This window comes from Balaenoptera borealis (assembly GCF_965194805.1).
Source record: "Balaenoptera borealis genome assembly, chromosome: 20".
In the NCBI taxonomy this organism is placed as follows: Eukaryota; Metazoa; Chordata; class Mammalia; order Artiodactyla; family Balaenopteridae; genus Balaenoptera; species Balaenoptera borealis.
In genome coordinates this window covers 53357706-53372525 of record NC_138879.1, presented here as the reverse complement: position 1 = coordinate 53372525, position 14820 = coordinate 53357706, and the positions used below count along the sequence as shown (strand labels likewise).

At 42.5% G+C, this 14820-nt stretch overlaps 1 protein-coding gene across 8 annotated transcripts in view; it reads left to right on the top strand.

Moving 5' to 3' along the window:
- Positions 1-14820, top strand: part of MYH10 (myosin heavy chain 10) — a 137994-nt gene that overhangs the window by 75854 nt on the left and 47320 nt on the right. For all 8 annotated transcript variants that reach the window (XR_014238589.1, XR_014238590.1, XM_082372885.1 and 5 more), the window contains 7 exons: positions 459-602; positions 858-953; positions 5159-5277; positions 5905-6057; positions 10723-10896; positions 13339-13512; positions 14012-14126. Coding sequence is in view for 6 of the 8 variants with exons in the window: in XM_082372885.1 (XP_082229011.1) it covers positions 459-602; positions 858-953; positions 5159-5277; positions 5905-6057; positions 10723-10896; positions 13339-13512; positions 14012-14126 (975 nt within the window). In the remaining 2 variants the exon portion in view is untranslated. The remainder of the gene's footprint in view (positions 1-458; positions 603-857; positions 954-5158; positions 5278-5904; positions 6058-10722; positions 10897-13338; positions 13513-14011; positions 14127-14820) is intronic.

Below are 14820 nucleotides of genomic sequence, written 5' to 3'. Positions count from 1 at the left end.
TCCATATCCAAGTCTTTATCTAAGCCCATGCAGTCTTCACATTGACCTCATAGTGTTTGCTATAAACTCCTTGCTAATATAGGAACATAGAATATGGGTTTGAAAGCTTTCCCTCAAAAGATGCCTAAAATATTTAAATCTGAAAATAAAGTTTAGTTATCTGGAAGATTATCATACCCCAGCTTTCTGATTTCAAATATAATATTATACAAACCGATGTTCCCAAAAGCCCCTGTTTAGATGTTTGTTGTTTACATCATCGTTTTCCTTCATTGTACAGATAATGGAAAACTGTCTTATGTTTGTGTATTTAACATGAGCATATAAAGAAAGAAGAAGTACGTGGTGGTGATGGGTTAGATGTTCTTCTGCCATGTGGGTGCAGTTTGAAGGTGGAGATGTGCTTTAGTCTGTTGTTGACTGTTTACTACGTTGTATTCTATTATGTTTTCTTTCAGCTGACTTGCTCCTTGAAGGATTTAATAACTACAGATTTCTCTCCAATGGCTATATTCCTATTCCGGGACAGCAAGACAAAGATAACTTTCAGGAGACAATGGAAGCAATGCATATAATGGGCTTCTCCCACGAAGAGATTCTGTGTATGTGTGATTTCTCTAATAAGATTCTGATGCTCAATTTTCATAAGACTTATAAATTGGGGGTAAATAACCTAAACTAGAAAATGATTGAGAAACTAATGGGAACCGCCTGTAATTTTACGAAATTTTTTTTACGAAATTTGTCTTACTGAAAAATTTTGTGTAGCTAATTTTTAGCACAAACTAAGTTAGAATATGTCTCTGCTACATTTTGATGCAGTATCTTAATTTTTTTCTTTTTATATCAACATAAAGCAATGCTTAAAGTGGTATCTTCAGTGCTACAGTTCGGAAATATTTCTTTCAAAAAGGAGCGAAACACTGATCAAGCTTCCATGCCGGAGAATACAGGTAAATTGATGAATACTGATTTTATTTCTATTTCCATGGTCTGTTGTTGTGTTCTCCAAAAACATGTTACAACGCAAGCATAAAAGCCCTCCTGAAGTGTTTCCTACGAGACGCCACGTGCCTAGGAGTAAGGGTCACTCTGATTCCATAAAAGAGGCAAGAGAATGGGGTGCAGGGTGAGACGCGGCAGTGGAGACTCTGCCTTAGCCATGGGGCGTTAGGACTGGGGGGTGGGAGGGGGCACAGGCTGCAGAGACCACAGCGCTCATCTGAAAGGGAGCTGCAGCTGCCGCGTTCTATAGCCAGTTTTCTCCTTGCCAGGCATATAGGCCCAGGGCTGCCAGCTAGAATTGATTTTTCAGAGAAAGGTGGAAACCTAGATTTTAATATGAAATCTTCAAGCTTTTAAATATCGAAAATGGATTGAAATTCACACCGGTCGAGGACAGAAGTTTGTGAACCATGAAGTGTGTTTGCAAGCCTTGTGAGGTCTGCTTCCGAAGGTCTGGAGACAAAAAGAAAACTGAGGAATCAGTGTATTGACTCCAATGCTTGATCACCCGAGGCCGTTATCCTGCCTCACAGGATCCACCGTGGCCAGTGAAGGCTGACATACATCACAGTCTCTGCCCTGGAAATTGGCCTTCTTTGTTGTAACCAATATTAATTTAATTCTGTGTAACCCTTTTAAGGGACCTGTCCGTCTCCTGATACCTCATCACCACCATTTCCTGACAAAGCCTTTGCACCTCATCTTAAATCTTTAGAGTTCCAGGATCATGAAATGTATCATTCATTCAAAGTATTTTGATTGACCTTTGGGCCAGCTTCTTCCATATAGCTTTCACGTGGTTAAGTAAGACTTAAAATCGAGCAATTTAAGATTTAGAACAAGAAATGTATTAGTGTAACTTTGCTTGGAAATCTTGACCTAGAGATAGAAGAGAATCAAGTCACCCTTCTGAAAGACAAGGCAGCCAAGTGTGTTTCTACTTTTTAAAATATAATGTGATAGGTTTTCTACTTGTTATTTTTTTTTACCTTTAAAAAAATATTTATTTATTTATTTGTTTATTTGGCTGCGTTGGGTCTTCGTTGCTGCACACAGGCTTTCTCTAGTTGCAGCGAGCAGGGGCTACTCTTCGTTGTGGTGCGTGGGCTTCTCCTTGCAGTGGCTTCTCTTGTTGTGGAGCACGGGCTCTAGGCGTGCAGGCTTCAGTAGTTGTGGCACGTGGGCTCAGTAGTTGTGGCTCGCGGGCTCTAGAGCGCAGGCTCCGTAGTTGTGGCACACGGGCTTAGTTGCTCCACAGCGTGTGGGATCTTCCCGGACTAGGGCTCGAACCCGTGTCCCCCGCATTGGCAGGCAGATTCTTAACCAATGCGCCACCAGGGAAGTCCTCTACTTGTTATTTTAAGATAACTTCTGGCTTATAATGGTTGGTTTTGTTTTCCTTTTTTTAACGTCCTTGATTTGTTACTTTTTCATACGATTTTATAGACTGGCATTTGAAAATTTCCCTGAAAATCTGGAAATGTCTCATAATGGCAAGGCTTTCCCCCTCTTTTTGTTTTTTCTCTATTCTTTTCCTTCTTTCTTTTCTTCCTTTCTTCTTTCCTTTATCTCTTTCTAACTTTATTTTTCTTTCTTTCCATCCTTCCCTACTTTTTCCTTTTTTCCTGCTTCATTTACAGAACAACTGTTTTTTTTAAAAAAAAAAAACAACTAAAATGGCTCCAGTGTCATTGCTTCATTGCTGTTCTCTACATCACCAGTAATGAAAGTAAAATAAATCTCTTTCTAATTGTATGAGAAGCTTTAAAAAATTACAACTCTATAAATAATTTTTCTCAAATTATTACCTATATTAGGTAGTGGTGGTTAATTAACACTTGCTCTGTTGCAGTGAGTAAGAGTTTGTACTTTTTAATTACAGTAAAATGTAAATATGTAAGAGGAGAGAGAAGAGTGTAAGGAACTCCCCACATTCTCGTCACCTGGCGTAGACAGTCACCAACTCATGGCCTGTCGTGTTTCACTCATACCACCTCTCACTTCCCCTTTTCTGGATTATTTCAAAGCAAGTCCCAGATATTTCATTTGTAAATATTTCAGTCTGATGCTTGACTCAGGATCAAAAAATAAGGGCCTGAAGTGAGCATATACACTTGGACTTCTTTTAGTATTGGTGATATTTCTACTTTCTCTTACCAGAGTTTTTCAGGTTATCAATATTTTTAAAATTTTTAATTGTGATAAAATTGCACATAACAAAATTTATTTTGACCATTTTTAAAGTGTACAGTTCAGTAATGTATATTCACATCATTATGCGATCAGTCTCCAGAATTCATCTTGCAAACTTAAACTCTAAAACAACTCCCCATTTCCCCCTCCCCCAGCCCCTGGCAACCACCATTCCAGTTTGTTTCTATGAATTTGACTAGTCTAGGTACCTCGTGGAAGTGGAATCATTCAGTATTTGTCTTTTGTGACTGGCTTATTTCATCAGGTTATTAATATGTTATTATACATTAATTTCCCATGGCATTTTTATGTGTTGGTACCAAAGTGGCATTTCTCTAAAAAGACTTATTCTCTACTGTTGTCTATAGTACTAAAAGTAAAATTATCTTTATTAACATACCAATCTCTACAGCCCATTCCTCCTTATCCACTCCCCGCCCCATGAATAAGGTAAATACAGCAAATAGCTGTTAACCAGTAGTACCAGAGCACCACAAATTCGAAAGAAAAAAATACATTTAGTCACAGAAATTTATCACAAACATAATAATGAACCAAAAGGAAGAGCACGTTTTGATTATTGGGCTTTGGATATAAGGCAGTTTGAAACTAGATAAAATCTGAAAAAACAATCACAAACAGACCAAGCGAGAGCTGGGAAATTAGGGTCATTATTGCTGCTTCAAAAACAAAAACGAAAACCAATAAAAGACTGCCAGATCTAACCACCTATCTGCAGGAGAACAGAGGCTGGAGGCACGCGTTAAATGACCACGGGCTACAATCAGGATGAATGGTTCCGTTTCCAGTGATACTGAAACATTTACACGCGCCTCCCTGGAGTTGCCTTCAGAGGGATATTGGCAAATTATTAGCTTTTAGATTGAATATGACTCTTTTAAAAAAAGCATAAATGGCAAATAAGAGGACAATAAGGCTTAGAAGTAGAAAATGTGATGCAGTTATAAGGGAACTTGTGTTTTCCTGGTAGAGGAAAGTAAGCCAAGATATAACCACACTATAAAGTCTATTTTTTCGCTGCTAAAATGATGTTTATCGTGATAAAGCAAGAGAGTGTAGGCAATTTGCTTTTGCTTCTTTGTATTTTTCAACTTCCCATTCAATACGTACACACAAGCATACCTATGTAGGTTAACTAAAAGGAGCCAGGACGTAGGGGTTGAGGAGGGCAGCTGGTAAAAGCTGGTGAGAAGAGTCACAAACCAAAGGAAGTGCTCCCTGAGGCACGGCCTGCCCTGCCCACCCAGGGTGCTGCTAGGTTGCCGACAGTTCACCTGGATCAGAGCGGGGTAGGATGCAGAGCATCTTTGAGGAAGAACTTGGTTTTGCTTCTCACGTGATTCGAAATGCACTGACCCTTATAGAATCTTACTGTTGTTTTAACACTTAAGCAAACGTGTATTGTAATAATTGGGGCACTTGTTGGACCTTAGTGACATTAGACAGTGAACTTCTGCTGAGGGTAGGTGCCCTAATGCTGGTGAGAATCAACAGGAACAAAATTAGCAGCTTTTTATGTGAGCCGAGAAATCAAATAATTTTAATAACCTTTAGGTTTCTTGCCTACTAAAATATTATTAGGATCGCTATATGGGCATGATCAGTTGTCTTGGTAACATGATGATTTAAACTATTTTAAACGCCATTTTTCTCATTCTGTGCATTATCCATGGGTTCTAAGACTTAGTAACTTGTATTAAATTACCCAGAATAAGTAATTGCTGACTAATCTTCTCTTATATAGCCTAAGGATGAGTATTATTAATTTGAAAGGATGAAGGTAGTTTTCATCAGACCTAAAACTTGCCCAACCTTATGCCTTATATTTAATTTCTTAATACAATCTGATAACTACTAAGGTGTTTCAAGTGTTTACTAAATATATTGTGACTAGATCGTAAGTAGAAACCTAGTATTGAGGAGACCTTTTACCCTCTAGTTGCCCAGAAACTCTGCCATCTTCTTGGCATGAATGTGATGGAGTTCACTCGGGCTATTCTCACCCCCCGGATCAAGGTCGGCCGAGACTACGTGCAGAAAGCACAGACCAAAGAACAAGTAAGTTTAACATCAGTTGCTATCACACATTTGTTTGAATGATAACCGTGGCCGTTAGACCTTCTGATGGGCATGTAACAAACCGAATCAATAGAAGCCCTATTATGTGGATGTTTCTTGGTACTAATTGAGTACTTTCTCTCAGAACGTTTTTAGAGGTGACTTGTAAAAAAGGAAATCTGAAATATCACCTTGAGTTTTCCCCAGGTAGATGGATCGTCCATGTTCCCCAGGACATGTGCCTCGGGATCCCGCCCAACAGGGGTGCCCTGCTTGCTCCCTTGTCCCTGTTGGGGGGAGGGGAGACAGCGCCAAGAATGCAGGAGTCGGATTCACCCGTTTCCTGGTGGACTCTGGGCAGATTCGCTGCCTAGAACCCCAGGGGCAGAGGGAAGAGTTTATTTTTACTGGGCATCTTCACCCATTTCCTACATTGATTATCTCCAGTTTACATGTAATTGTACTAATACCCTCTGTTGATGTATAAACTTCAGAGAGGATTAAGCAGTAAGTGCTCTGTTAGGGTTCTGGGGGTACTGTAGATCATTAAACTCCCTCCATCAAGCAGCTGTTAGTGTTTTGTTGAGATTATTTCCGGAATAAAAGGTTGATGTTGTCTAATTACAGGCAGATTTTGCAGTAGAAGCTTTGGCAAAAGCTACCTATGAGCGGCTCTTCCGCTGGCTCGTTCACCGCATCAACAAAGCTCTGGATAGGACCAAACGGCAAGGGGCATCTTTCATTGGAATCCTGGATATCGCTGGATTTGAGATTTTTGAGGTATATCTTTCTCCCTCCTGCTCTTCCTTCCTTCTGTTTATTCTTTTAACAAATAACACTTAAGGCTCCCTCGGTACCAGCTTCAGTGCCAGCCACCAGGGATATGATGGTAGATAAGTAGGTACAGTCCCTGCCATTCTGTTGATAGTAGAGAGTCAAACATTAAGTGACAGAAACCCAGAATTCTCAGAATTTTGGATAATGAAGTGAGGGGGGGGCTGTGATAGAAGGAATTGGGGGGGCCCACTGTGGAAGATGTGTCTGCAGCAGTAAGAGTGGAGCATGAGAAGCCCCCGCCCTCAGGAAGACGCCCCAGCATAATGAGAGTAGGTCCAGTGGTCCTGTATGGGAGAGAATTTGTCAGATGTGAGAAACTGCTAGAAAGCCAGTGGAACTAGATGTAGCTGACCAGAGGGGCAGAGGAGCTGGAGACATGGAGTGTGAGATGGAAAAGCAGAAGCAGGGAGACCATGGAGGATGGCGTTGCCGTAGCCTGGCGGCCAGATGACACTGGCTTGGGCGGGAGTCAGGAGCAGCTGTGTGAGATCAAGAGATGAGGAAACATAGTGGACTCCGTTCTGAAGATACACCCACAGGACTTGGTGATGCACCTCAATATATTTCATTACTAATCTGACTAGATTTCTCCAAACACTCACCATCAATCCGTCAAAGCTTTGTAGTCACATACCTGCTGTGGTTTTGCTAACCGTTGATAAAATTTTGGTCTCCTAAAAATGTGTATCTTTCTCCTTTGATAGACACTACATAGCAAGGCACAAATACTAAATTAAATACTTCTTGGGATCAGTGTGCTGCTTTGACCAGTTGGATACTGAATTGTCCTGTTTTTATTTATTTATTTATTTATTTATTTTTTAATTTATTTATTTTTGGCTGTGTTGGGTCTTCGTTTCTGTGCGAGGGCCCTCTCTAGTTGCGGCAAGCGGGGTCCACTCTTCATCACGGTGTCATCAACCTGTGTCCCCTGCATTGGCAGGCAGATTCTCAACCACTGCGCCACCAGGGAAGCCCAAATTGTCCTGTTTTAAAATGAACCCCTTTGGACTATAAGTCTGTCCTCATAAAATCTGTTATCTGTTATACTGTTACTGGTATAAGCAGTTTTATCCCCCAAACTGCCACTGCCACTATAAAAGATTGCTTTAATATGTTTTTGTTTTTGTTTTTTTTAATTAATTTATTTATTTATGGCTGTGTTGGGTCTTCATTTCTGTGCGAGGGCTTTCTCTAGTTGCGGCAAGCGGGGTCCACTCTTCATCACGGTGCGCGGGCCTCTCACTGTCGCGGCCTCTCTTGTTGCAGGGCACAGGCTCCAGACGCACAGGCTCAGTAATTGTGGCTCACGGGCCTAGTTGCTCCGTGGCATGTGGGATCTTCCCAGACCAGGGCTCGAACCCGCGTCCCCTGCATTGGCAGGCAGACTCTCAACCACTGCGCCACCAGGGAAGCCCAAATTGTCCTGTTTTAAAATGAACCCCTTTGGACTATAAGTCTGTCCTCATAAAATCTGAACTGTTACTGGTATAAGCAGTTTTATCCCCCAAAGTGCCACTGCCACTATAAAAGATTGCTTTAATATGTTTTTTGTTTTTTAATTTATTTTTGGCTGCGTCGGTTCTTCGTTGCTGCACGCCGGCTTTCTCTAGTTGCGGCGAGCAGGGGCCCCTCTTTGTTGTGGTGCACAGGCTTCTCATTGCGGTGGCTTCTCTTGTTGTGGAGCACAGGCTCTAGGTGAGCGGGCTTCAGTAGTTGTGGCTCGAGGGCTCTAGAGCTCAGGCTCAGTAGTTGTGGCACACGGGCTTAGTTGCTTTGCGGCATGTGGGATCTTCCTGGACCAGGACTCGAACCCGTGTCCCCTGCATTGGCAGGCAGATTCTTAAGCACTGCACCACCAGGGAAGCCCCAAGATTGCTTTAATATGTACTGATTTGTGAATAACTGAAAAACCATGAAAGGTGGCTGCGTGCAAATTGCATGTCTGTTGCCTTCCTGTATGTAAACAATCAGAAGATACAGTGAAAGAAAAGACCCCCACTTCCAGCTGCCAACAAGAACAGATGAAATACCTAAGAAGAAATGGGCAAGATTTAGTTGAAGACAACTTTACAGTGCAACTGTGAAAAAATGAAAGACTTAAAGAAATTTAAAAATATAGCTTGTTCTTGGATGAGAAAATTCAGCATTGTAAAGGTGTAAATCTTCCCCAAATTTATCTTTTTTTTAAAAAATATGTTTTTAACATCAAGAAAAAAGAGCATAGATTTTATTTTATTTACTTATCTTTATTTTTGGCTGCGTTGGGTCTTTGTTGCTGTGCTTGGGCTTTCTCTAGTTGCAGCGAGCGGTTGCTACTCTTCGTTGTGGTTCATGGGCTTCCCATTGCGGTGGCTTCTCTTGTTGTGGACCACGGACTCTAGGTGCACGGTCTTCAGTAGTTGTGGCACACGGGCTCTAGAGCACAGGCTCAGTAGTTGTGGTGCATGGGCTCGGTAGTTGTGGCGCACGGGCTTAGTTGCTCTGCGGCATGTGGGATCTTCCCGGACCAGGGCTTGAACCTGTGTCCCCTGAATTGGCAGGCCGATTCTTAACCACTGTGCTACCATGGAAGTCCCCCAAATTTATCTTTAAAGTGAACAAACTTGTTTAAAACCTATTTCAAGGGGTAGAAGAGGACTAGGCAACCTGCTTCTAAAACTAATTTGAAAAATAAGTTAAAGTATAGATAGTAAAATTCTGAAAAATAAATGAAAAGAGGATATTAAGAGATAAAACATTATAAAGCTGTAGAACTTCAGAAGTATGGTTTTGACATACGAATATACACAGACAGTAAAAAAAAAAAAATGTTTTAGATGCTAAAAATGCAGGATTGTTTAGTGAGTGTTATTTGTCACGGAAAAGAATGGAAAATGCCCACTGTTAGGAGATTTATGCTCACTGTAGGAGATTGGTTTGATTAATTATGATATATATTCATGTAATAGAGAACTGTGCACCCATTATAAAGAATGAGGTGGCTTTATATTACAGACTCCAAGATGCGTTGTTAAGTTTTTTTAAAAATCAGAGTAACACACATTTATGAGTGCACAGACTGTTTCTGGAAGGGTCACAAGAAATAGGTGACAGTGGTTGCTTATAGGAGAGCAAGTGGGTGATTGGAGTGAGACTTCTCAGTGCATCTCTCTGTACATTTTAAATTTTATACCATGTGTTACCAATTTAAAAATCGATTATTTTAAAATACAGTTGGTAGCTTAAATACGAAGACAAGTAGAAATCCATTAAAGAAAAATACCATCACATGTAGTAGCTCAGGCTAAATAGAGCGCTAAGATCTCATGATCTTAAGGCAGAGCAAAATCCATTCACATAAACATAACCAAGCACCATCGGGCGGTCTGCAGGTGTTGATGTGGGTCACTAGAAATACGGCGTTGAACAAGGCAGACTCTGCCCTGGCCCTCCTAGCGTGACCTCGTTCTAAGACGCTGAGTGTGACACCTCCCAGGGAAGATTGGAATGGCTTTTTCAGACTCTAAATCTATTCCTTGGGGCTTGATTAAACCTTCCCTAATTACAGATCACTTTATAATGAAAGAGGTTGTTCATGGGCCCATGGTACTTGTGTGGACATCATGGAAGCAGAAGGAAAAGCTGAGTACTTCTCATATAAGGCGACTGCTTTAAGAAAACTATCCCTCGGGCTTCCCTGGTGGCGCAGTGGTTGAGAGTCTACCTGCCAATGCAGGGGACACGGGTTCGGGCCCTGGTCTGGGAAGATCCCACATGCCGCTGAGCTACTGGGCCCGTGAGCCACAATTGCTGAGCCTGCGCGTCTGGAGCCTGTGCTCTGCAACAACAGAGGCCGCGATAGTGAGAGGCCCGTGCACCGCGATGAAGAGTGGCCCCCGCTTGCCGCAACTAGAGAAAGCCCTCACACAGAAACGAAGACCCAACACAGCCATAAATAAATAAATAAAAAATTTTTAAAAAGATTTCTTTAAAAAAAAAAAAAAAAAAAACTATCCCTGTTACTTCATCCATCCATGTTTCATCCCATCAGCAGCACAATAGAGAAATGGGCAGATTTCACAGAGAGGGAAAAAGAAATGTCTGTAACAGATGAAAAGGTTATTATTATTTTCTATTATTGTTTTCCTTAACTCACTCTGGAGCCAGTGGCCTAAGTAAGGAGCAGAGGAGACAGCAGCCCATCTGTCCTCTGGACCCTCAAAGCTCACGGAGACGCGCTTGCCTCCTTGGCCTCTGGCCTTCCCAAGTCTCTTTGTTTCTCTTCTTTTTCTCACTTTCTTTCTCATTTATTCATTTCTCTTCATTAACCATTCGCTAATCAAAATGGTTTTATTTGTAGAAACTCAGCACACTAAGTTTATCATTTTCTCATTTTAGCTTCGCAGTAATGTGATCTGGGTGTGTGTGTGTGTGTATGTGTGTGTGTGTGTGAGACAGAGATTAAGAGAGACCCCCCTCGCTTTAGTCACTGTCATCTGATGGACTCAGTAGGGTAGTCAAGACCTGATGAATAACTCTTCGAGAACTTTCTGGGAACTAGCTGACTCATTATCCCTCCCCCATCCCCACCCCACGTTTGGAACATGGCTCTCCTGGCACCCGCAGCTGAACTCCTTCGAGCAGCTGTGCATCAACTACACCAACGAGAAGCTGCAGCAGCTCTTCAACCACACCATGTTCATCCTGGAGCAGGAGGAATACCAGCGCGAGGGCATCGAGTGGAACTTCATCGACTTCGGGCTGGACCTGCAGCCGTGCATCGACCTCATCGAGAGACCCGTAAGATCCTCTCCCCGCCATCTGGCTCTCAGCCCCTGCTCAGGCGGGGCCTTGAGTTTTTTCTTGCCATCAGCTGAGACAGGAATTATCCTGTCTCATGAGTGCTAAGATAATTTTCTAGTCTAAATTTCCTAGGAAAGTGATGCCCATTTGAAATATCCATTTGAAAAGTGAGTAGCGTGCCAGTAAGACCCTTCTTGAGCTGTCCTTTCTCACGGCCGTGTCCTGTCCTCGCGTGGGTCCGTGTGCTGGCCGACGTGGTCCTTGGCTGCCCGCAGGTGCCACGGTGGTGGCGGCAGCTGCCCTCACTCCAGCCCTCGGCACGTGTCAAGGGTGTGGGGCTCTCCTGAGCACACGTCCGAGGTGATAAAGGGGCGTCGTGTCTAGCTGGGAATAAGACAGGTCGTGCAAATCCATTTTGGGGGGTAACTAAAGCTTATCCTCATAAGTACAAAGATGCTTTTTTATAAGGTTTTTCAAAACCTTGTAAGAGTTTATAATCATAGGGAATTTAACTATAGCATGTAGAATGATACGGCCTCATGATTCCATTGTGGGTCCTTTCGAAGTGGAGAGGGAGGACAACTTTTTCCAGAAGGAAAATACCTAAATCAACTCTGTCGGGGCACCTGCCTGTCCCGGGCGTCTGTCCTCATCTCTCACAAACCCAGGCCCCGCCTGCCTTCTTACGGTACTCTGACCACGAGACAAAACATGGTCTCCCAAACTTAAAGCTCTTTAGAAATCCCCAGTGAAAAGGAAAAGGGATGAGAGATCCTGACATTGAAAGATGAAGTAGGAAAAATAAAAAGGAGACAAAATTACAGATCTTCTGAATCATGCTGTCACTTAGTCCTTTAGAAAAGATTAAATTATATTTGGGCTCCTCTTTCAGAATTTAGAAATATTTTCATTGAAACAGATTAAAAATGTAAAAATTATGGCAGAAAGATGGGTGTTTCACTTATCTTAATCTAGAACTTCATTTCTCAAAGTTGTCAGATGAGTGGGGTAAATTGGGTTAAATGCCATCCTGGACCCTAGGATCACCTAAGCCTAGTAGCCTTTGATTATAGTGTTCTTTTAGCAGCTCTGAACCCTGCAAATCCTTTCAGGTAGAGGGGCCACAAACTAGACAGCCAGGGAGTAAGGGTCTCAGAGACGTCCTGGGCTCCTGGAGGGGAGGATTCCCTCAGCTGCTTCTACCTGCTCTGTTCTGTTAACCTCTGCCTTCCTGTGACCATATTATTACACTGTTTCATTCATGTTTAACTAGAACCTCCAGTTACTTTTTAAGCAATATTTGCACAGAGCCAGCTCTTCTGCAGTAAAGGTAAAGGCCTTGTGCGTTGAGGAAAACTGGTCTTAAGAGATTTATTCCAAAAGCTGATTTCATCGTTGTGCCCTAGAATTGGTACGCTCAGTCTTGTGTTAGAAACTTGCCATATTTGCAGTATGGCAGTAAACGATGACCCCCAAAGCACTATAAAATAGGCCATCATTGTTTAAATATTTCATTTAGCTTTCATGTGTACCCCACTTTCCTCCAAAAAAGAAGTCGTTCCATTGATTTCCGAGCTCCCAGAGAATGTCAAGCTCTGGGCATTTTTTTTTAATTTGAGACATAATTCACTATCCTAATATTCACCCTCTTAAAGTATGTAATTCCGTGAATTTCAGCATATTCACAGAGCTTTACAACCATTGCCACTGTCTAATTCCACAGCATTTTCATCATCCCAGAGGGAAACTTCCTGCCCTTGGCAGTCACTCCTGTTCCCCTCCCCCAGCCCCTGGGCCACTAATCTATCTTGTGTCTCCGTGTCTTTTAAGTCTCTACGGCTTTTTTCAGTGAACTAGTTGAGTGAAATAAAGGCTCTATTTTATTTGTTGATAAAACAAACCAATGAAGTAATTGATAAATTACTTCATCACCTTCCATATAGTCTACTTAACAGTAGTTTTAAATATTTCACCAAGTGTGAAGTGCTCGTTTTATTTAATCATCACTTAAATAGAAACTTAAATTGACCAGGGTATAAAATGTCTGAAGCATTCCAGCTAGTTGAGGGTTTATAACAATTTATCCAGCCAGTCATTGAATATAAAGATTCAGTTTTGTCTCTACACCTTTCAGTTCCTTTCTGGTGTCTTTTATTTGCTACTTTTGGGGGAGTTATCTACTTGGAATTAGTTTTTTATAAGTTTGTGAGATACAGTACTCATCCATTTTCTTACCAGTACTTCTTGAGCAGTTTGAGATCTCAGCGTTTGCATGATAGTTACGATTTGGCATTACCTGCTACCCTAGCAGTTTGATTTGCATAGATCTTCACGAAGCTCTAACTGTTTTGGAAGTTAAACTGCCAAACCCAGTGGAAAACATCCTTGTATGTACAGTGACGTGCAAAACGTGTCAGTTCTTCTTGCCTCTGTTATCAGGCTAACCCTCCTGGCGTGCTGGCCCTTTTGGATGAAGAGTGCTGGTTCCCTAAAGCCACAGATAAGACCTTTGTTGAAAAACTAGTTCAAGAGCAAGGGTCCCACTCCAAGTTTCAGAAACCTCGTCAACTGAAAGACAAAGCTGACTTTTGCATTATACATTATGCAGGGAAGGTAAGAGTGAAAGAACTCCATTAAAAGTGCTGTGTTTGAGATTTTGCTGCATTTGATGAAGGTTGTAACAAATGTGCTGATATACACTTATAAACCCTTAAATATAGTACATACTACAAATGCACTTCCTTCGGGACAACCCATTTTTTGGGTTGCTCTATGAACTTATTTGGGGGGTGGAACGGGGGAAGTATAGAGAAAGGTTTGTTGCAGGGCCAAGTGAGGAGCACGGGTGGCTCATGCACAAAACCCCTGAGCCCCCGATAGTTTGGGGGAAAGGTTTTTACAGGTAAAATTTGGGGTGAGGGCTGCAGGGTGTGTGACTTTCTTCTGATTGGCTGTTGGGGAGGGAACAGGGCGGGGCTCCGGGAGTCTTGGGTTCAGCCTGCAGTTGCCATCCTCCACCTGGGTGGGGGGTCCTGTGAACATTTTCGGTTAAGGCTGGAAATGTTTCTTGGTTTTTTTTTTCCCTCTTGCGCACCCGGCTCTGGCCCGGCAGGTGGACTATAAGGCGGACGAGTGGCTGATGAAGAATATGGACCCCCTGAACGACAACGTGGCCACCCTCCTGCATCAGTCCTCTGACAGATTTGTGGCGGAGCTCTGGAAGGATGGTGAGAACGTGCTTGCGTTTGTAATCAAACTTGGCCGAATCTTTTACAGTTAAGGCTTATATATGGTTCTTTTACTTATAGATGTGTGTAGACTTTTTTTTACTTTAAAGCTCTTTATTTTCCCTAGAGCAGGGCTGCCATTGTATCGGAATTTACCCACTTTAAGGAAACTTGGGTAATAAGACATCTGCCTTCTTGGTCAGGTGCTGTAGGAACAGTCTAGTAGCAGAGCCATAAAGAACTACACATTTGCCTCAGGCCACCCTGGTCCCAGTGCAGTTGTAATCCAAGGGTGTCGGGATACAAAACCTGAGAAGCCTTATGCATCTTCGCTGTGTTGTGTCCAGGTCAGCCGAGCTGCGTCCTCCCCCAGTGCCCTACCCTCCACACGCACGCAAAGTGGCTGGTGAATAAGCTTAGACCATCTGCATATAGATCAGTTGTTTGTATTTCCGTCAGTCCTCATAGTTCTTTGGTTTACATGAACCTCAGGTGAAGGTTTTGGTGATTTTATCATAGACTAGAGATTTTGCTGGTACCAGAGGAACAAAGCAGCTCTGTGTCTGTATGTATAGTGGGACCAGCATCTTCTGGCGTTTAGCTCTCTCTACACTTTCATCCTGGTTGTCCCCACCGCTTCGCTTGGCCTCAGGTCATGCAGGACCTTAGCTCTGGATCTGCCCCTGCCTAGGCT